Source organism: Pelobates fuscus, chromosome 3 (genome assembly GCF_036172605.1).
Source record: "Pelobates fuscus isolate aPelFus1 chromosome 3, aPelFus1.pri, whole genome shotgun sequence".
NCBI classification, from domain to species: domain Eukaryota; kingdom Metazoa; phylum Chordata; class Amphibia; order Anura; family Pelobatidae; genus Pelobates; species Pelobates fuscus.
Window position 1 is genome coordinate 187,507,448 of NC_086319.1, and position 24,018 is coordinate 187,531,465.

General features: G+C 40.3%; 1 protein-coding gene across 1 annotated transcript in view; it reads left to right on the forward strand.

The window, feature by feature from the left end:
* Window positions 1–205: 205 nt before the first annotated feature.
* LOC134601701 (troponin I, slow skeletal muscle-like) overlaps window positions 206–24,018 on the forward strand; it is a 67,845-nt gene continuing 44,032 nt past the window's right edge. The window contains exons 1-3 of the mRNA XM_063446215.1: window positions 206–216; window positions 458–470; window positions 1,409–1,450. Coding sequence (XP_063302285.1) covers window positions 206–216; window positions 458–470; window positions 1,409–1,450 — 66 coding nt within the window. The remainder of the gene's footprint in view (window positions 217–457; window positions 471–1,408; window positions 1,451–24,018) is intronic.

A 24,018-nucleotide genomic window follows, 5' to 3' on the forward strand; every position in this document is an offset into this window, starting at 1 on the left:
AGTGGTCAGTAAAGTCCTCATTGGAAAACACTGAATCAATGCTTTCCTATTGGGCTTCCGTGATACGTGAATTTTACTTGGTCAGTGCCGCGGAAGCGCCTCTATTGGCTGTGATACGATCTTTAATTGTCACAGTGCTCAGACTTCTCTAACTATTGTTTATTTTATTTTATTCTATTTTTAGATCCATACACATCTTTCCACCATGTCTGACAGGTATGTTAATATATCTACATTAATTTAAAATATAGTTTTTTTACTTTTTTTATTGTGGAATTAAGTAAAATGTTGAGCTGTCTATGTACACAATCAAGAACTATTTAGTGTTTTCTTATCAATGTTCATCCAATATGGCAATCTTAATGGTATTAATCCTATCCCAATGTAGTCTGACCTAGTTCAATATACAGGTCAATCAAGGCCCAATTTTTAACATAACATTTTCTGATTTTGGCAGCATTATCGACGGGGTACAAGGCTTGTTTTTATTTGGATTAAGGATTCTTTGAAATGAGTTACTCAAAACCAGCTGAGAGTCAAAATACAATATCAATCGGTTATTGAAGCTTGATTTTAAAAAAGCCCACTAACATGAAATGTACAGGTGGGCTTGGGTAATTGTCTTGTTTAAGGCCCACCACTTTTTCACTGGTGATAATACATGGTTTGTTGTTGAACATCATGCCACATCTCAAGTTGCTCTGAGCTGCTAATCTTAGGAGGAAATAACTGTGAATCAGTGGAAACTTGCTTGACAGCTGGCCACAGCACGAACACTTAGCAAGCGCTATTCTGTGTACGTCTGTTGTACATGTGTTGTTGCAAGATTTTACTTAAAGGGTTACTCCAACCTCTTAGGTCAGTTTACATTTTCAGTGTTGTAATGCCCCACTGGGCATTGCCAATCGGCCCTCCCTCCTTAAAACATAAATAAAAAAGTTTAAACTTACCTATATTCCAGCTGCTGGCACCAATCTCCCTCCTTCGTCTGACATCAGCAAGGGCCTCGCAATGTCCAATCAAAGACTTCTTAATTTGTTGACTAGCTCCTACTGAGACTGTACTATGGTGATGAATAAACCAGCGATATACAAAGGCATGAGTAATGTTAATGTACTTCACTGCCCTTAATCACTGAATATGTATCTGTTTGAACAAACACTGATTCGTGGAATGTAGTGCTTTTTTTTCTTTTACATATTTTCTGAAAACTGTTACTGTAGCAAATTTTTATTATTTAATGCATTTCAGATATTAACTTGCACTTTGCATCTCTCTTTTTTCCTCCCCATCATAATGTAGCGATGAAAGATCAGCTGTAAGTAGAATATATTTTTTTATTTATTTATCACTACAAAAATACAATTTGCATGTTTTTTATTTATGTTTTTTTGTTTTTGTTTTTTAGCCGAAATCTAAAATACCAGCTTCAAGAAAGCTTCTCTTGAAGGTAAGTTGTATACTTTTTATTTTAATTGTGGATTTTTTTCAGCTTACGCTTAGAGTGTATCTTCAAAGATAACAGTCATTGACTGCAATGGAATGTCTGTGTTTTTTATTTTTTTAATTGCTTGTTCTAGCAGAGTATATTAAGAAGTTTGAGTAAATCTATTTCCTACCTGTCAGCAATCCCACTTTCAAGTTTCATCTTGCTGCTCCATTATTTCAACCCTTTCTTGACTGGATTTCTATAGCCAGTCATGCACCCATAGTGAATCTCACCACAGTACGGTAAACGGCCATAATCATTTTAACTTGTCTTGTCCAGCATTTATTTTTATAGGTAATGTTTTTAAAATTTGACTGATGTATTACTGCAGATGATCACCAGCAAATCCTATTAGAACACTGATATTCAAGATAACGACAGAGGACAATTGAAGACATATGGAGCAATCCTCTGATGTGATTGCAAAAGTCAGTGTTCTAATAGGATTTGCTAATGGTCAACTGCAGTAATACTTCACTCAAGTTAATAAAAAAAAAAAAATGACAGCTAAAAATAAATGCCGGACAGGATATGTACAGGGACAAGTTAAATTGATTCTGGCTGTTTGCCCTACTGTGGCAAGAACACATAGGGACATGTTAAATTCAGTGGACAGTCTGCCCTGTTGCAGGGAGAACACAAAGCAATGGTGGATGATAACACCAGTCTATGCAAAAAAATAAAATTTAATTGTGGGACAGCTAAATAAGCTGGTGTTAAGATGGTGTGTTAAAGGGTCACTGTAGGCACCCAGACCACTTCGGCTAATTTAAGTTATCTGAGTGCTGTGACCCTTTTGCTCTTAGTGCTGCAATGTAAAACATGGCAGTTCCAAAGTTTACATTGCAGCTCTAAGTCTGCCCTCTGTGGCTGTCAAACAGACAGCCACTAGAGGGATTTCGGAATCCAAATGGACTTTTGCTCCGTTATCTGATGCAGGACGTCTTCACGGACCTCCAGCGTCAGATTTTCCCCATAGGAAAGCATTGAATAATGCTTTTCTATGGGCAGGTCTAATGCGCATGCGGCCATTACCGCGCATGCGCATTAGGTCTCCAAGCCGGCCGGGGAGGAGAGTGGGCGGAGCCTGACCCAGCGCCTTGGCGCTGGATTCAGGTAAGTGACTGAAGGGGTTTTAACCCCTTCAGCCCCGCGGGAGGGGGGCACTCCAAGAGCCTACAGTGCCAGGAAAACGGGTTTGTTTTCCTGGCACTATAGGATCCCTTTAAGATGGTGTTTGAAGGTGGGGTTGCTTACAGGTAGAGAATGGTAAGTGTATGTGCACACTTAAATTCTTCTTTTGCTTTCGGGAGATTGCCGAAAGCAATTCGGGGGATATCACACAATCCAGCTGTTTCAGCCTTGCTACACTTACACAGTGAGGGTTATGCACTATACATCGGATTGCATTGCATTGTGAAATGTTTGTGCATCCAGCATTAATGCAATCTTCCTTTTACTAAAGCGAAATCAAATGATATTAAACCTTTAATTTTTACTTTTTGCTATGATTTGTTGTTCTAAGGACTAATAATACACCTTGCATTCCTTTTCATGATACGGAATATGCCTAAAAAGTGTGCTCCATTTCCTAAGGTCATAGCAATTTCCCACAATTCTCACCTTTCCTCCATGATCTCACAATGCCTCCTTTCACTTTTCCCAAGCATCCTGTCATTTAGACAGAATGCCGTCGAAACTACCGAATTACGTCCTTACAGTTTGTTCATTCATGTTAGGATGTCAATTGGTACTTTTAGGTCAGTTCGAAATTTTATTCAAATAAATGAAATTCCGATCCGATCCGTGCTGCATCTTGTAGCCGCTTAGTAGATAGCTGCCCAATTCCCACGGTATCAGGGAGCTATCTACCAAAAGGCTGATTGGTCTTTCAGCCAACTTTACTAATACTAAGTAAAAATTACCTGTCACTTCATTCTGATTGGTTGGCTTGGAATCCTTTCCCATGCTGTACTTGTTCTTTGCAATTTTCCCTCGCTTTGTAAAATGACTCAGATAACATCAGAGTGCTGTGACAGGTAAATGTAGAGACTTTCCTGTTGATCTATACATTTACCTGTCAGAGCACTCTCATTGGTTGGCTTAAACCAACTAATCAGAGAGCTCTGAGCCATATTACAGGGCATGAGAAGGCTTTATAAGACTTTCCCCACCCTGTGAAGCTCAGTCTGCATCGTGCCCTCGCTGGGTGAAGAAGGATTTTTTTTTTGTGTCAGGATTTTTTTTGTGTCAGGATTATTTATTTTGCACTCACGTTTTTGCTTTATTTCATAAGTTCAATGGATATAATGTTTTTTTTATTTGGCCTTTTTTGGAGCTGAAAAAATAAGGTTTTAGAAAAAGTATTTAGTTTTAATGTCGGTAGGGCTTTATTTAATTTTATTTGGGTGTGGGGTTGACAAGGGTCTTGGGGACCCCTAGTCACCTGTGGGGTATTTTTATATTTTTACACTTAGCCCCCACCTGCCGCTCATGGGTGGGGGCCGGGGGGAGGACAATAGGTCCCCCCCATTTTCATTCAGGGCCCCACCCGCCGCTTGTTGTAATTTAGGGCCCTCACCCGCCGCTCATGGGTGGGGGCCAAGGGTGAGGACAATAGGTCCCCCCCATTTTCATTCAGGGCCCCACCCGCCGCTCATGGGTGGAAGCCGGCGGGGAGGACAATAGGTCTCACACTATTTTCATTTAGGGAACCCATCTGCCGCTCATGGGTGGAGGCTGGGGGGGGCCACAGGCTGCTCACTGTTTAGTAGACATGCCCCTACTCGAGGCATAGCGAGTAGGGGCATTCGGGAGATTTCAATCTCCCTTATGCTAATATGGGGGTCAAATTTACCCCCATAGAGTAAGGAAGGACATGGCGGCTTAGGAAGTAGCGGGGAGCACAGCTCCCTGTCACATCTATCTTTACGCATTACAAGGTGGGAGCTGCGCACTGGTAGCTCCCTTCTTGTTATAAACTAAATGAACGAACTAACGAACACCGATATTCGGACGAATGAATGAATACACAAAATTTCCCGTCCGAATTTCGGGCAATAGACCCAGTGTTTAACTGGGCATGCGCTGGAATTTCACAGCGCTATCTAGTGGAGGCAAATGACGTGTCCCACATAAAATAAGGATGAAAAAATAGGTAATATGGGGGGGATTATGGGCATATGGGGATTACTAGGGGGGCAATTAGATATAGTGGAGTCTGGAGGGGGTTAAAAGAAAAACAGGTGCGGCCATGACAGTGCCGCTTTAAAAGTGTCTTGGTTGGCATTAGGTAATCAAATATCATGCGTACCCAGCTATGAAAAACACCCAAACACGTTTCAGGTGTCTTCATTTGCACAGTTGGTTCTTTAATGAGATATAATTTGTTACATTTTGTGAAGGAATCATTGCCGCATAACTTGATTTATCTTTACTATAATATTTTATTTCTTTAGGAAAGGTTCCACAAATATTTTACAATGCAATGCAGGAGATTAAAGTGCACATACACATATTCTAAGTAAATACATTTTTGCTTTAAAACAAATAATACTTTAACTTTTTATATACTCTTTTTACATTCAGATACTCATCTCACTCTAATGCACTCTTTGGAATGCATCAATGTAATTAAACAGTCATGCTAGATGAAGCAAAAGCAATGCAAAGGTTACTTGAGGATAACAACTATATTATTTATTACATCTAATACTGGGATTTAATACAGAACAAGAAGTTCTGGCATAGTGCAAACATGTAGAAGTAAACTATTTTTTTTAAAACAAAAAATAATTCTGTTATTTTGATTGATATGTCTGAACAGTGAACATTTGACAATGGCTTTAGGGCAGATTAACACACAATATTGGTTCTGAGTTGCATGTCACTTTGGTTAATGTGAATAACCAAGAATAAACTTTGAATCATACACAATAATAGACCCTTTCCTACTGCGCAAATATAGGTGTCTAATAACAAATACGGTAGTCATTTATTTTGCATTTTATTTCAGTAAGGATTTATTTTTGTAGTTTGCTAAATTCTAAAACTATTATTACCTTGTTCAAGAACTGAAGGAGTAGAATTAAAGGCCCTGTGGTTATCCTTGTGTATTCTTTTGACATTATCTTGTTTTCTTCTATATTTTTTCAAAATCCTGGAACTATCAACATTTTAATGGGACAATTGGACACTTGGCAAATTCAACACCTAAAAAGACTTGGAAAACATATTTTAACAACCAGTACCCCAAAATATTTTTAACAGGGTGATTTTCTTGTCCCATAATAATATTGTACTGTAATAATATTCTACTAATCTTCTACCAGCCACCACTACATCTTCTAGAAATTACAACTTGCATCTAGATATATATTTACAGATTGTTCATCTCCTAGATCATTTATCTTTTTGGAAAAATCTTGCACAAAATCATCTGGCTGATATTTAGACTAAATTTGTTTTCTAATTTTATGAGAAAATGATTTGAGGTCCAAACTTAAGGGGCATATTAGAATACCTTTCTCACAATCCCTCCTTGAGCCAAGTGCTGTGTTTCTCTAAATGTGTGTGCAGGGCTGCCATCAGAAATTTTGGGGCCCCTGACACAGCTCAAGGTCTGGGCCCCCCGGTGCCTGCACCTGAGTCCCCCCCCCCCGAGTCCGCCCACAGGGATGCAGTGTCTGCAGGGCCGGTGCAAGGATTTTTGCCGCCCTAGGCAAAAGTAAAGTTTGCCACCCCCCCATGTGACATCACAGTGCCCCACCCATATGATCTGCCATGTTAACTAACACAGTGCTGCAGTGCCGCCGTGTTTACAATAAAAGGCCTGCAGGGACAGGCTATAGACACCAGAACCACTACATTAAGCTGCAGTGGTTCTGGGGACTATAGTGTCCCTTTAATGTGAGGTAAATTAAAGATTAGTGCCACGAATAATATACTAGATTGCCTACTTACAACCAGATGAGGATGATGATGGGCTTCAGCTGCCGTCTGGCTCCACTGGTCTGGTGTAGAACAGGCTCTCTGGAGGCGGTTTGTAACTGTGGTCACAAAAATCAATGTTCTGGGAGAACGAGAAGCAGCTCCATTTTTTGAGGGCCCTTTACACAGCTCAAGGTCTGGGTCCCAGGGTCCACCTTCATGTTCCACCAATGAGTTTGTTCACAGGGGTGTGTGTGTGGGGGGGGGGGGTGTCCTGATGTGTGTAAGGAATGCATTGTGTGAATCTGTGTTTGTATGTGTAAGGGCTGCAAGGTGAGTTTGTGTATGTATGGGATGCAGTGTGTGTGTCTGTAAGGGATGCACTGAGTGTGTGGAAGGGGTGCATTGTGTGTTGCTGTGTGTAAGGGATGCATTGCTTGTGTATGTGTGTCTGTGTGTAATGCATTGTGTTTTTCTGTGTGCAAGGGGTGCAGTGTGTGTGTGTGTGTGTGTGTGTGATGGATGTCAATCTCTCCCCCTACCCCCGTCAATTTCCTTCTTCTCCCCCCCTCCAATTTCCTTCTTCTCCCCCTCCCTCTCATTTCCTTCTTCTCCCCCTCCCTCTCATTTCCTTCTTCTCCCCCTCCCTCTCATTTCCTTCTTCTCCCCCTCCCTCTCATTTCCTTCTTCTCCCCCTCCCTCTCATTTCCTTCTTCTCCCCCTCCCTCTCATTTCCTTCTTCTCCCCCTCCCTCTCATTTCCTTCTTCTCCCCCTCCCTCTCATTTCCTTCTCCCCCCCCTCCAATTTCCTTCCTTCTCCCCCCCTCCAATTTCCTTCCTCCCTCCCCCCTCAAATTTCACTCCTCCCTCCCCCCTCAAATTTCCTTCCTCTCCCCCCTCCCTCAAATTTCCTTCCTCTCCCCCCTCCCTCAAATTTCCTTCCTCTCCCCCCTCCCTCAAATTTCCTTCCTCTCCCCCCTCCCTCAAATGTCCTTCCTCTCCCCCCCTCCCTCAAATTTCCTTCCTCTCCCCCCCTCCCTCAAATTTCCTTCCTCTCCCCCCCTCCCTCAAATTTCCTTCCTCTCCCCCTCCCTCAAATTTCCTTCCTCCCCCCTCAAATGTCCTCCCTTCCTCTCCCCCCCTCAAATGTCCTCCCTTCCTCTCCCCTCCCTCAAATTTCCTCCCTTCCTCTCCGCCTCCCTCAAATTTCCTCCCTTCCTCTCCCCCCTCCCTCAAATTTCCTCCCTTCCTCTCCCCCCTCAAATTCCTACCTCTCCCTCCCCTCCCTCAAATTTCCTTCCTCTCCCCCCCAAATTTCCTTCCTCTCCCCCCCCCAAATTTCCTTCCTCTCCCCCCAAATTTCCTTCCTCTCCCCCCATCAAATGTCCTCCCTTCCCCCCCCACTCCTCAAATGTCCTCCCTTCCCTCCCTCTCCCCCCACTCATTCAAATTTCCTCCCCCCCCACTCATTCATATTTCCTCCCTCCCCCCCTCCCTCAAATTTCCTGCCTTCCCTCTCCCCCCCACTCATTCAAATTCCCCCCCCACCCCAACAAATTTCCTCCCTTCCCTCCCTCTCCCCCCCACTCATTCATATTTCCTCCCTCCCCCCTCCCTCAAATTTCCTGCCTTCCCTCTCCCCCCCACTCATTCAAATTCCCCCCAGCCACCCCCACCCACTCAAATTTCCTGACGCCCGGTGACCCGGCGGGCGCGCGAGGGAGCACTCTCCTCTGAGTACTTCCTCTTCAGCTCCCTCGCGCGCCGCGTACTGATGCCGGAGCCGGAAGATAACGTCATCTTCCGGCTCCGGCATCAGTACGGTGCGCGAGGGAGCTGAAGAGGAAGCACTCAGAGGAGAGTGCTCCCTCGCGCGCCCGCCGGGTGTCAGCAGGGCCAGCCTCTGGGGGGCCCTGAGGTGACCGGCTGCTGGGCCCCCCAGGAGAAGAGGCTGGCCCAGTGGGAACATACCGGGGTCGCAGGGCCCCCTGCGACCCGGTATGTTCCCACTGAATGTGGGGCCCGGACGACCTGAGCAGTCCGGGCCCCCCAGGACCGCCGGGCCCATGACAACCGTTTCGGTTGTCATGCCCTGATGGCGGCCCTGTGTGTGTGGCTGAGTATTGTATGGAAAACTGAGTGTTGTGTGCATGTAGTGTATGTGTGAAGGACTCGAGGCTCAATGCTGAATATTGGAAGTCCCACTGCTGAATTCGCTGTCATTTAGGAGTAAAATTGCCGTTTGCTGTTTATACAGTCCTAACACCTCACCTGGCAGTGACTGACAAAGCCTGCATGAAAACAAAATGTCTTTATTTTCAATCAGATGTAACTTACTGTAAAAAGTGTTTATCTCCTGCTCTGTAAATTGAACTTTAATTACATACAGGTGGCTCCTGCAGGGTATAGCAAAATATTAACCCTTTAAGTCCGGAGGACGTACTATTACGCCACGCAGAAACCGGCTCTAAACGCCGGCGGGCGTAATAGTACGTCCTCGCTTTTATTGGCGCCCACGTGGCCGGCGGTATTCTCCCGCTGCAGATCGCGGTCGGGGGGGAAGCCTGCCCCCCCTGGCAACCCCCCCTGTGGCCGGTGACCGCGATCTGCAGTCTCTGATCGCAGTGACAGGCTGTCACTGCGTTCAGTATTCAGCGTGTGTCAGCCGATTTCAAATCGGCTGACACACGTGGCGGCAGCTCTCCCCTTGTGCAGATCGCGGTCGGGGGACTTACCTGGCCCCCCAGGCAGTCCCCCTGGGGTCAGTGACCGCGATCTGCTAAGTCTGATCGCAGTGACAGGCTGTCACTGCGATCTCAAAGCACTCTGATCGCAGTGACAGCCTGTCACTGCGATCAGTGTTACATGTGTCAGCCTTTTGGCTGACACATGTAACTGGCACAATGATCCCCCTGCAGATTGGAAGGGGGGAGTGCTTGTACCACCCAGGCACTCCCCCCTGTGGTCAATTACCCAATCTGCAGGAGGTGATCACAGTGACAGGCAGTCACTGTGATCACTGATCCTGTGTGTCAGCCAGTGATGTGAAATCACTGGCTGACACTGTCTCTGCCCCCTGTCCTGTAAAAAAAATAAAATATTAGTTAAAAAAAAAAAAAAAATTTAAATTTTTAAATTTAAAAAATAAATTAAAAAAATTACAGTTACAAATAAAATATACTTAGATCATATATATTATATATATATATGATCTAAGTATATATACACATACACACACACACACACACACATTTACACATACACGACGTGTATTTAAATATTAATAAATATATATATATATATATTAATATCAAATTACACGTAGACTGATACTGATTATATATATATATAATTATTGTTATATATTTATATATAATATACAAAAAATATATATGTAAATACGTAAAAAAATAAAATTAAAAAATATTTAAAAAGAAATAATTAAAAAATATATAGATGTGTGTTATTTCGTTCTAACTGTATTGTGATAATAATATATATATATTTATATCAAAATACACGTAGAACAAAATAATATATATATCATAATATATATATCTATATACATAAATAAATATATACGTATATATCACTATATATACCTATATATAAATAAAAATATTTTAAAAAAATTATATATATATATATACGTATATATACACATATGTATATATATACATATATTAATTCTACACATATATTTATGTAATAATTTTACATAATTAGGTATCCTAATTAATTACAATTAGCGGGACCTGCCTGACAACCCATGCCGAAAGTATAGGGAATTTAATTTGCTAGCACTATATTTAACCCTATAACTTTCCAAGACACCATAAAACCTGTACATGGGGGGTACTGTTTTACTCGGGAGACTTTGCTGAACACAGATATTAGTGTTTCAAAACAGTAAAATGTATTACAACGATGATATCGCCAGTAAAAGTGACGTTTTCTGCATTTTTCACGCACAAACAGCACTTACACGGACGATATTATTGCTGCAATACTTTTTACTGTTTTGAAATACAAATATTTGTGTTGAGCGAAGTCTCCCGAGTACAACAGTACCCCACATGTACAGGTTTTATGGTGTTTTCAAAAGTTACAGCGTCAAATATAAGGCTTGTGTTTCATTTTTTTCACATTAAAATTCGCCAGATTGCTTACGTTGCCTTTGTGACCCTATGGTAGCCCAAGAATGAAAATTACCCCTATGATGGCATACCATTTGCAATAGTAGACAACCCAAGGTATTGCAAATGGGGTTTGTCCAGACTTTTTTAGTAGCCACTTAGTCCCAAACAGTGGCCAAAATTGGCGTTTTTTGCATTTTTCACACACAAACAAATACTAACGCTAACTTTGGCCAGTGTTTGTGACCAAATGGCTACTAAAAAAGACTGGACATACCCCATTTGCAATACCTTGGGTTGTCTACTATTGCAAATGGTATGCCATTATGGGTGTAAATTTAATTCCTGGGCTACTATACAGTCTCAAAGGCAACGTAACCAATCTGGCGAATTTCAATTTCAAATGTAACACGCTATATTTGACCCTGTAACTTCCCAAAACACCATAAAACCTGTACATAGGGGGTACTGTTTTACACGTGAGACATCGCTGAATACAAATATGTGTATTGTATTGCAGTAAAAGCAAACAGTATTTTGACATCCACAGTTAAAATGTCACATAGAACTAAAAAAAATTAAAAAATTATTTTTTTCTCCCATTTTTTTAATATATTTTTTATATTAAATTATGTTCAATACCTAAATATTTGATGTTAAATGAAAGCCCTGTTTCCCCTGAATAAAATGATATATAATAAGGGGGGATGCATTTAATATGAAAGAGGTGAATTACGGTTGGACAGACATATAGCGCAAATGCCAGGTTTTGTTTACGTTTTGTTCTGTTCACAACTTGTACATTTGGCTGCGGTGTTAAGGGGTTAACAGAGCAGGAAATAATACATTCTAAACAAAACAGAATTTGCAATAAAGGAAGTGTAAACATTAAATGACTCTTTACAGGAAGTGTTTAGGAAGGCTGTGAAAGTCACATGCAGGGAGGAGTGCCTATGGCTGCATAAACATAGTGATTTAACTCCTGAATGACAGATAATTGAGCAGTGAGACAGCAGAGGCATGATCTATACACACAAACTGCTTCATTATGCTTAAATTGTCTTGGTGACTATAGTATCCCTCTAAAATATAATTACCCTTTGTTTTATAAAGAAATAATATTTGTACGACAGCAAATTTATGAATTAAAAGGTTTACTTACATGTAGGAGCATTGGGGGCCGAGTACTGTGCGCACATTCAAGCTTCCCCGTAGAAAACCATTGTATTGTATGCTTTCCTATGGGCTTCAGCATCACATGAACGAGTTTTACTCAGTCAGTGCAGTGGAAATGCCTATATTGGCTGTTATACTGACAGCATAGAGATAGATTTAAAGGACCACTCTAGGCACCCAGACCACTTCAGCTTAATGAAGTGGTCTGGGTGCCAGGTCCAGCTAGGGTTAACCCAGTTTTTTTTATAAACATAGCAGTTTCAGAGAAACTGCTATGTTTATAAATGGGTTAATCCAGCCCTCAAATCCTCTAGTGGCTGTCTTACTGACAGCCGCTAGAGGCGCTTGCGTGATTCTCACTGTGAAAATCACAGTGAAAGCACGCAAGTGTCCATACGAAAGCATAGGAAATGCTTTCCTATGAGACCGGCTGAATGCGCGCGCAGCTCTTGCCGCGCGTGCGCATTCAGCCGAATGGGAGGATCCGAGGCGGAGAGGAGGAGGAGAGCTCCCCGCCCGGTGCTGGAATAAAAATACGTTTTAACCCTTTACACTCCCCAGAGCCCGGCGGGAGGGGGTCCCTGAGGGTGGGGGCACCCTCAGGGCACTATAGTGCCAGGAAAACGAGTATGTTTTCCTGGCACTATAGTGGTCCTTTAACCTTGCAATGTAAATACTGCAGTTTCTAAAAAACTTAAATATTTTACATTTGCAGGATTAAAATAACAGGCCACTGCACATGGGGGCTTTAGTGGTGGCTATAGTGTTCCTTAAAGCTAAAGCAGAACATAAAATACAATGGAGGTTATGTGTAAAGAGAAATTCCTTGTATTTCTTTTCTTTTCTTTTTTATTTATTTATTTATGGCTTTAATGGTTTTTATTAGAGGCTTTACAAATGCAATCAGGGTGCAAAAAAGGGACCTGTCAACTCCCAAACCACTCAAGCTCTTTGGTAAGGGCAGTCTGAAAGAAAAACCTGTTTAAAAATAGGTCTTTCTTCCACTTCTCAGTCAAGTCTTTGGCATGGACCCCATGCCGATGATTTGACTAAGAAAGGAGAGTAGAAAAGAACACCCAGAGGTGGTCGTTCTGCTCTCCACCCATAGCAACCACAGCACATGCACTGCACTGAGGTTGCTATGGAAACTCTCTATCTGCTGCTAGTACTGGATAGGGAGTATAGGAACAGAGTGAGTGATGTCATTCCGTTCAGACGCTGGCAGGCTGGCATGTCGGTGTCACTGAGGAGGTTTGCCCTGCTTGGGGAAGCATCCCCAAGCGGGGCAAATGCAAGAAGACAATGGGAGGAGCTGAAGATGGACCAGAGTAAGGTGTTGCATGATGAGTAACAACCACAGCGCTAAACGGATGTCAGTATATCTCATAAATGTACATTGAATATATCATGTAACTTTGTGGTATATGATGTATTCAATTTGTATGGGGGAGGAAAAAGTATTATTTTATCACAGGTTCACTTTAAGGTCAAAACAGGCAATCTAAAAAAAAAAAAATCCAAGTCAGCTGTGCTCTGACTAAATATGTATTGTGATCACTCTATATACACATTCAATATTTAATATATAATGCAAAAATAGGCAATGTTCTAAAGTTCTAAAGGCAAAATTCTAAAACTGGGCAAATGGTGTCTAATGATTACTCCAGTTCTAGAGTCATGTCCTGGAATGACTTTATACATAACGCCTCAATAATCTTATTAAATAATAATACTTGCTGCAGCAGTCACACATAGCAGCTGATAGAGAAAACATTGCAGGTTCTGGGTTAGAAGGAAGAAAACTTCCAATGGGAAATCCCCCTCTCTGGGAATGAGTCATTAGGTTGTACCTATCCTGTAACAGCTTCCCTCTGTTTCTCAGTAGAAGTAAGAGATTTCACTAAGTTCAGAGGCAGATATTTTGTTTTTAAAAAAAAACTACTGCAGAGCCTGTGTGACACATAGGCAGCTGCTGTGGGTCCTTGCACAAATCCTTTGCCCTTGTCGGCTGTCATAATTGCCCTGTGTTAAAGACGAGTCTGTTGACCCCCAAATCTTTTGAGTGTCATCCCACAATTTCAGCCGTGACGATGCATGCTAGGAATTGCAGCTGTGCTATTTATATACAAGGTGGCCACCCTTGCCTAACATATTTGTAGCTTTTACATCTGTGTCCAGAAAAATACCCAATATATAATCCATGCATTAGGCTAGCACAATGCGAAGATAGTCCCTAGACCATGTTTTTCCCCCCCACATGGAATGCAAAATAACAGATATATTGTTTATTTAGCTTGTGGTGGTAAACAGTTTATAAATTTGCATGTGTCTCATCAGATACTTAAGGGTGGGTCTTATCTATTTCGACACAAAACAAAAAAACATCACATAGTGCTGAGCTGTGAATCAGCAACTTTTGAACAAACAGAACATATAACAGTAAACAGAGGATCTATTTTTCCGTATGTATAGGAATATAGTAGATTCAAATGTATTCATAGCAATAATTTAACAAAAACCTGTGTTTGAATTTGCATTTATCTATAAAAACAATCCCCTTTTCACATATTAACCCCTTAAGGACGCAGCTTCAAAAGCTTGTCTTACCCTTAAAGGACCACTCTAGGCACCCAGACCACTTCAGCTTAATGAAGTGGTCTGGGTGCCAGGTCCAGCTAGGGTTAACCCATTTTTTAATAAACATAGCAGTTTCAGAGAAACTGCTATGTTTATAAATGGGTTAAGCCTTCCCCCAAATTCTCTAGTGGCTGTTTCATTGATAGCCGCTAGAGGCGCTTGCGTGATTCTCACTGTGAAAATCACAGTGAGAGCATGCAAGCGTCCATAGGAAAGCATTGTAAATGCTTTCCTATGCGACCGGCTGAATGCGCGCGCAGCTCTTGCCGCGCGTGCGCATTCAGCCGACGGGGCGGAACGGAGGAGGATCGGAGGCAGAGAGCTCCCCGCCCAGTGCTGGAAAAAGGTAAGTTTTACCCATTTTCCCCTTTCCAGAGCCGGGCGGGAGGGGGACCCTGAGGGTGGGGTCACCCTCACGGCACTATAGTGCCAGGAAAACGAGTATGTTTTCCTGGCACTATAGTGGTCCTTTAACCCCTTAAGGACACATGACATGTGTGACATGTCATGATTCCCTTTTATTCTAGAAGTTTGGTCCTTAAGGGGTTAAGAACACAAGCCATTTTTGCATTTTCTGCTGTTTGTGTTCAAACGCAATTTGCATCTCTGTCATTTATTGCACCAACACATATGTACTGTTTTTCAGAGGGCAAACAGGGCTTTAATTTTATGTCACATATACATAGATAAATTCTCATTATTGATAAAAAAGACAAAAAAAATGAAAAATTATTATTGCCACTTTTGGCAATAATAGCATGTGCATAATATGTCCAGCTTAGAAAAAGTAATTCAAAATAAATTAATTTATGTGCCTTGATTTATAGAGTACATAATATGTATAGGATTTCAGCTTATTTTGAAAGTTACAGGTCACAAAATACAAGGACTAAAATAAAATTTTAATGTGAAACTATTTTAGAAGTTTGTATGTTTGCCTTGTAGGTTTAGTAGCCACAACAGAAAACAAATTTGCCACACAAAAGTATATATTTATATAAAGTAGACATAACAGGCTATTTACCTAAGGTTAGTTTGACACTTTTTACGTAACCATTTCATCGCCAATGTCTGCTAAATATTGGAGTAAAATTGTGTTTTTTTCTCTATTTTGGCATATACACATATAATTTGTAATGTGTAATGTGTAATGTGTAATGTGTATTTCGTAAAGCTGATGTGTGCTATGCCTGCACAGAACCCCATATTGTGTTCAGCTACATCTACTGAGTATAACGATGGCCCCATTGTATGCCTTTGTCACTATTCTGTGAAGCTATTCGTAGATGGATTTGACGGGCCTATGTCTTATTTTAGGGTACTATAGTAGTGTGACTGTTCAAATAACCCCACAAAGGGTATCTTATATGGTGTATATTGTGCCTCAACTTGTCACCATTTTTTCACCAATTTATGTCAATGTTTGTGGTGAGGGGAAAAAAAATTAATTTTTACATATATGTTGCATTTTGGCTGACTATTTTTTATATGTACCACTGTCGTAAAAATAAAATAAAAATTATGCTCAGTTACATCTTCTGAGTAAAACAATATACTCACATTATGGCCTAGACACTATTTTGTAAAGTTACAGTGCTGTAAAAGAGATGTGACAAGTTCAGGATTTTAAGTGTGAATTTTCATGAAGGGTTTTGATGTGTCTGTGACCCATTTTGGAGCACTTGAGCAGGCTACATATTCCAACTACCCCATAAAGGCATACCATTTCTTAAAGAAGACATCCCAGGGTATTTCAAAAGGCAGATTTTGAACCTTAGCGTGGGATAATTTTTTCCGCTAGCTTGTACCAAGTGTAGTGGTAATAAGCATTTTATCTGCCTTTTTGACACAAAGTGAGTTTGCACATTATATTTTGCAAACCTTATGTGTGTTACGACTGTATAATACTTCATATGTTGCTCAGCTATGTCGGTTGAGTAAAGCAATGCCCCAGTATTTAACTTTGCCAGGTATATGTGGATGTTGAAGGGGCACATTTGAGACATAGCCATTCAGTTTTTTTCTAACTTTTAAGTTTTACGCTGTGTCCATGTTCCATTTTGGAGTAGTTTAGCTGGCTGGTTATTCAAACTTCCCCACACACACATACTATTTTTTAAAGAATACACCGCGGGGTAAATCAAAAACTATATTTTGAACCTTAGCGTGTGATAATTTTTTTCACTAGTATGTTCCAAAAGTAGTGGTAATGAGCATTTTTTATGTATTGTTTTACTTTTTAAAACTAGTTTTAAAACTTTTTTTTTTACTTATTACACTTTTTAAACTTTCTGAACTTTTTTTACACTTTTAAAAATGTTTATAAACTTTTTTTACCGTTAACCCCTAACTATCAGTAAGCAGCACTAACAATAAATTCCCCACTTTCCCATAACTCCCACCCACCCCAGCTAGCAAAATATATAATTTTAAAATATTTAAATTAATTAATGAAATAAATTGAACCCATGAGGGTTAAAAAATAAATCAAAGTTAATCCTCAGGGGTTAAAAAAAATTAGATCACAGTATAATATTGTGATCTATATTTTAATCACTGTAGGCAGTGATCAACTGGCAGGGAAGGGGTTAATTTTTATTTGGACTGGGTAAAGGGGGGGAATTTTTGTTACTTTTTTAAAACGCTATTAAAATATTTTTTTTAAACTTTTTTTTTTACTTTTTCAAGCTTTTTTTTTTTTTTAACTTTTAATGTTACCCCTAGCTAGCCTAACATCAAATTCCCCAATTCCCCACTAACTTCCACCCACCCCAGCTAGATAAATATATAATTTTAAAATAATTAAATTAATTAATCAAATAAATTTAACCCCTGAGGGTTAAAAAAAATAAAAATTAACAGTCAGGGGTTAAAAAAAAACAAAAAAAGAATCAGATGACAGTAAAATGTAATCCCTGCCAATTTATCACTGTAGTCAGTGGTCATTTGGCATGGAATGGGTTAATTTGATCAAAGCAGGGGAAAGGTGGGGTGGGATTTAACTTTAATTTATTTATTTTTACACAGGGTGAAGAGGATCATCACTGATTCGTCTCCCTGAACTTCACACTGTACAGGAAGAGCAGGGAAGCGGATCGTGAGTCCCTGCAACACATGTGCTCGCTCTGACATCACTGTTGCAAGGACAGCGCGATCGGGTGCTCCCGGTCTACCTCGAATACCGAGGCAGACTGGGTGAGTGTTAACCCCGCGATTGCGGTGATCTGGGGTTAACTTTAGTAAATGACGGAAATTTTTCGACAAGGGTTCTTAACGCACAACAAGCTTGACGGAAAATTTCCATCTTTGGTCGGGAAGTGGTTAAGGATAGCTGAAATGTTCGGTCCAGAAGGAGAAACAAGGGAGCATTATTAATTTTTAAACATTTTTTATTTGCAAATCTTATATTAATAAATTTCAATACAATATGAGACAACAATATAATGACAATTATTATTATTATTGGCATTTATATAGCGCCAACTTATTCTGCAGCGCTTTACAATATTATGAACTTGGAAATTAAACAATAAATGAGACAAACAATTTTACAGGAAAAATAGGTTGATGAATACCCTGATGAAATGAGTTTACAATCTAGATATGATCATGAAGAAGTGTAGACTTGTGTGGTTCAACTCATCCAGGAGAAACTGTAGCAACAAAAAAGGAGCTCTTAGCATAAATACTGTCACGATTCCGGGAACCAAACACGCTAACACACACACAGAAAAGGTGCAGTACCGGACCTTAGAGTGGCCAGGCTAAGCACACAAAGAATAGTCAGGAGACAAGCCGAGTAAGGGGAACCAGAAGACAGAATAACGAGAAACAAGCCGAGGTCAAAGGGTAGGAGAAAGTCACAAAGTCAGATAAGCAAGCCAGAGAGTACGTAACCAGAAACACAAGTTCGGTAGCAATACTAATATACAAAGAAAGGTGAACAGCGCTAGCGGTATACACAGATGTATATATATTTACATACGTAATTGGAGATATTCCTCGATGGTGTAGCTTAAAAGAAAAGAACAGAATGCAATAATAGTGCAATATGTATTGCTGATATAGTGGATGATAAAAAATTATATAAAATTCTCACTCACACTTTTAAGAGCTTTATAAGCTCAATGTCAAGAGCCTGGACGGAATAATCCCCGTCTATGGATTTCTTGGTGTGCAATCTTCTAGATGAACTTTGTAGGTGTGAGGTTTCCGTGGTATATGGAAAAAGAGAGTACAAAAGACCAATGGTACAGATAGTAGGTGTATATGCAGTGCAAACAAAAAGAGAACCTACTTACATAGACTAGAGCAATGGACCTGCTCTAGTTTAAACAGCTTCAGGTGGAACAATCCCCACCTAAGGATGTACTGGACCCAAATGTAGCAGCAGCAGGATGAGGTAGGAAGTAGGACTACATTTAGACTGGGTAATGTAAAAATGTATATACTTTATTTTATCAAAAAATATTTTTAAAAGTGAATAACAAATATATAAAATACCAGTCAAGATAAAATTTAAAAGTCCGTGGTTCTTCCTCACTTAACGCGTTTCGCCTTGGCTTTTTCAAAAGTGCATGTCTGCTGCAGGGGGTCCTCTCGGTTATAAGTCCTCTGTGATTGTGGAAATGGATTCCGGTGTGTAAATTGCGTCACTTCCGGTTTCGTCGCGATGACGCGAACAGGAAGTGCTTCGGGCGCCATTTTGGATATGGGCAAAAAGTCCGTGAGTGCTCACAAAACAGCACAGTGGTTTGCACATAAAAATAACATGTTAAATAGATGTTTACTCATAGAGAAAGGGTAAATGTTGTGCTAGTACAGATGTTTAAACATGCAGGGGAGGCATAGAGATATTGCATACAGATACTAACTGTTTAAATGAACGTCTGGGCATTAATATTAATGCCAAGACGTTCATTTAAACAGTTAGTATCTGTATGCAATATCTCTATATTAATGCCCAGACGTTCATTTAAACAGTTAGTATCTGTATGCAATATCTCTATGCCTCCCCTGCATGTTTAAACATTTGTACTAGCACAACATTTACCCTTTCTCTATGAGTAAACATCTATTTAACATGTTATTTTTATGTGCAAACCACTGTGCTGTTTTGTGAGCACTCACGGACTTTTTGCCCATATCCAAAATGGCGCCCGAAGCACTTCCTGTTCGCGTCATCGCGACGAAACCGGAAGTGACGCAATTTACACACCGGAATCCATTTCCACAATCACAGAGGACTTATAACCGAGAGGACCCCCTGCAGCAGACATGCACTTTTGAAAAAGCCAAGGCGAAACGCGTTAAGTGAGGAAGAACCACGGACTTTTAAATTTTATCTTGACTGGTATTTTATATATTTGTTATTCACTTTTAAAAATATTTTTTGATAAAATAAAGTATATACATTTTTACATTACCCAGTCTAAATTTAGTCCTACTTCCTACCTCATCCTGCTGCTGCTACATTTGGGTCCAGTACATCCTTAGGTGGGGATTGTTCCACCTGAAGCTGTTTAAACTAGAGCAGGTCCATTGCTCTAGTCTATGTAAGTAGGTTCTCTTTTTGTTTGCACTGCATATACACCTACTATCTGTACCATTGGTCTTTTGTACTCTCTTTTTCCATATACCACGGAAACCTCACACCTACAAAGTTCATCTAGAAGATTGCACACCAAGAAATCCATAGACGGGGATTATTCCGTCCAGGCTCTTGACATTGAGCTTATAAAGCTCTTAAAAGTGTGAGTGAGAATTTTATATAATTTTTTATCATCCACTATATCAGCAATACATATTGCACTATTATTGCATTCTGTTCTTTTCTTTTAAGCTACACCATCGAGGAATATCTCCAATTATGTATGTAAATATATATATACATCTGTGTATACCGCTAGCGCTGTTCACCTTTCTTTGTATATTTGTCTTGTTATGCACAAGGTTGAGGGAACACCTTGTTGGTGAACTGCAGCTTTATTTACAGACAGAGAGCACTTATTTTTGTAATTTTTATCTATCGGTAGCAATACTAGCAAGCAAAGACCACAACAGGGCACTGAGATACAGGAAAGGTAAGTATTTAAATCCGGATTTTAATTCTGATTGGATAACTTCCAATCAGAATTAACAATCACACGTGGGGGATATCTATACCCCCCACTGTGATTATTGTGCTGTAGCTTTAACGCCGGGTCACGCCGAGTGACCCCGGCGTTCAGATATAAGTGCCGGCTCCCAGCATGCAGCGTTATACATGCTGCCGCTGGGAAGAGGAGAGGAGGACGCGAGCGGCGTGTCAAGAGGAGAGGACGCCGCTCGCTGACAGGCAAGGGGAGAGGGGACCGCGGGCGGCGACGGACCGAGGGTGAGTGCTGCGAGAGGATTGCAGCCTCCCCTCACTGCTGCCCGCGGAGCCCTGACAAATACAGAGCTCAGATATATTAACAGATTCTGTCTCTCAGGGGTGCAGAACAGCAACAGCAGAGAGGCCCCCACGCAAGAGCAAAGAGAGAAATGCAAAAAGCTCTAAAGGAAATAGAGAGAAGAGACATAAAGAAACAAGGTAGAGGGGGGAGCAGTGGGAGATGGTGGTAAGGCAAAATAAAGGGGGTGGGGTGGGGTGTAAAAATATATTTGTCAGTGCATGTTTGATATTTCCTCCTCTTGAAAGTCTCCTTATGAAAACCTTCTAGTGTAATCAGTGGACAGATGAATGTATTTAATTTGTTCAGTTGACAATTAAATAAAAAAAAAAGAGAAAAGAAAAAAGAAAATTGAAACACCTCAATCTGCTCCTGAACTAATTTGGATATTGATGCTTGGTAAAAATCCAGATTACTATATATTGCAAGGATTTCTCACATTTTCTTAGCATAAACTGAATTACTCTAATGCAGGGGTCCCCAACCCAGTCCTCATGTACCGCCTAACAGTCCAGGATTTAAGGATTACGTATTGTTTCTAAAGTGTTTTTTTATTTTTATTTTCTAAAAACATCTTGGACACAACTCGGTAATCTCTAAATCCTGGACTGGCAGGGTGTATTTGAGGACTGGGTTGGGAACCACTGCTCTAGAGCAGGCATAGGCAACCTTCGGCACTCCAGATGTTTTGGACTACACCTCTCATGATGCTTTGCCAGCATTGTGTGTGTAAGAGCATTATGGGGGATGTAGTCCATAACATCTGGAGTGCCGAAGGTTGCCTATCCCAGCTCTAGAGTGATTTAGAACATTTGGCATCACCCTTAAAATCTGCATCTCAATTGACATTATTATATAGATCCAGTCTCAGGTCAAATTCACATATCTTCATGTTTTAATGAAACCTGCTTAGTGAGTCTAGTCATTCAGAATAAAGCAACATTTTTCTGCTATAAGGTCAATAAATCGTGCTTACATATTTAAAGTCTTCAAAATATGCTAATCACAATAGGAAATTACTATTTCTGCAAATTACAGGACTTAGACTGCAGCCAGCCACTAGGGTTCTTCTGGTGGCTAACCGACTTTTGGTTGCCTAACTGCTCTGCATGAGGACATCTAGCATCAGTAAAATCCCCATAGGAAAGCATTGAAACTTTCCTATGGGGAGGTCCTAATGTGCTGGCCACGCATGGACATCGGCACTGGACATGGACATGCTGGGGGGAGGGGGGATGTGAGGGAGTGTGTAGTGGCCAGAGGGAACTATAGGTTAAGGAATACAGATTTGTATTCCTTGCAAGATAGAATCACTTACAAGCAAAAATAGCCGAAATGGAAAAGTTCTTCAAGTCAGCTAGGCTTCCAGTTCAGCTACTCTGACCTTAAATTTGAAATTAACTTTGAATTGTTGATGATTGTCTTTAGACTTTAGTGAATAACCCTGTCCAAGTTTCATGAAACCACAAACAAAAATTCTAGTGGCAGTCCAACCTCTGTCTTTTCTGAGTAGCAGATCCTATTTTTTTTTCTGTTGTATTGATTTTATTTCAATGTATTTTTGACTCACACGCTGAGGCTGCCCTTCAGATATGGTTGTCCTTGTGAATATTTTGAGCTTCTATCTCTTCTAACACAAGTCAGCTATCAGCAGCTGTGAAATTTCTGCAGTATTCTTATCACCCTTAGGCACGGTCACGTTAATTAACCAACAGACATGTGTGCTACATTCCATAAAAAAAACTTTACAGCTTCTTGGCTTTGTATTTAAATCCACATTTTAACATGATACTAACAGTCCACTAAACTAAATAATTCCAGAGATCTTGGTATTCTCCAAAAGTATTAAATAACAGTAACCAATACAGTGTATGTTTTGTTCCAGAGGTCAGTAGAAAAATAGATTTGACCTTACATCTATCTGTTATATAATTACTTGTTTATATATTTATTTTAAACCAGTTTGTAGTCTATTTAACGACCAGTGAGTTGAGTGAAATGGAACGTGAATATGTAAAATGTAGGCTAAAAAATAAAAAATAGAAAACATTCTCTAAGTCCCAAATACTGTTTTCCCAATATGGTTATGTTGCCCTCGGAGTCTAAAAATATCTGAAAATAAAACATTTTGTATATTCTCGCAACATAGTTTTTCTTAGGGCTATTATTTAAAATATATTTTTCCCTTCTAGTCTATGGATAAATCACAGATGCGTAGCTTCTTGATGTGACACTAGAATGCCCGCTAAACCTCTGTGTACTCAGTCTTTTCTCAATTTCTTTTGGCTGAGGGGACAGTGTCGCTGTTTTTGGCAAGATGGTTATTTTCTTTTAAGCTTTCCTAAGTAATATTTGTTTAGCTTCCCCTGCAGCGTTTACCCCCTCTATTGGGAGCCTCTTACGTAGCAGAGTCTATATGAAAAATATTCAGAGCATTGTCCACTTTAAAGGAACAGTTTTGGCAGCATAACAACTTCATCTAAACTTCATCCTTTTACCTTTAAGGGTTAAACTGTTCTCAAACGGTTTAACCCTAAAGGTTGCCTCCATTGCGAATTTGCAGGTCCATCAAGTGGCATTTTCCTTCTGAAACTGAGTTACAGGAAGTGCAGAGTTTCGCCGGGCAGAGGCTCAGATGATTGGCTAGTTCCCCATACTTAAAAAAATAATTAAAATATAAGCTAAATGAGATTGGACTCACTGAACTCCATGCATCAGCAGTGGTGCCTAGACTGACCCATTAATTTGCTGGAGTTACCTACTAAGCTTTAAATGTATGGAGTTTTAATTCAACCACTGGTCTATTTATTGTACTCCTTGGAATCCCATTGTTGTATTCTCTTATATGCACATTGCCATTTGAACCCTAAAGGGGGAAACGTATGCTGACAACTTTGTTGTTGGTGACTTTGACTTTTCTGTGTTCTGTCAAGACCCTTATAATGTATTTTTTTTCCCCCAGGGTATGCATTTCTATAGATTTAGAAACATAGCACACAAAAAATACAGTTTTATATCTCAGCAAACAAATATGGGATCAGTTACACCATATGGTCATTATGTATTAAGCCCACCACTACGTCACAGTGCCCAAATATTAGTGGTTCCTGCAGTAATTTTGACATGGGAGATACATATGCAAACTGCAATACTTACTGCTTAAACGACTACCCGAGACTCTCCTCAAATTTATGCTTTGCTGTGGTCACTTGCAAAG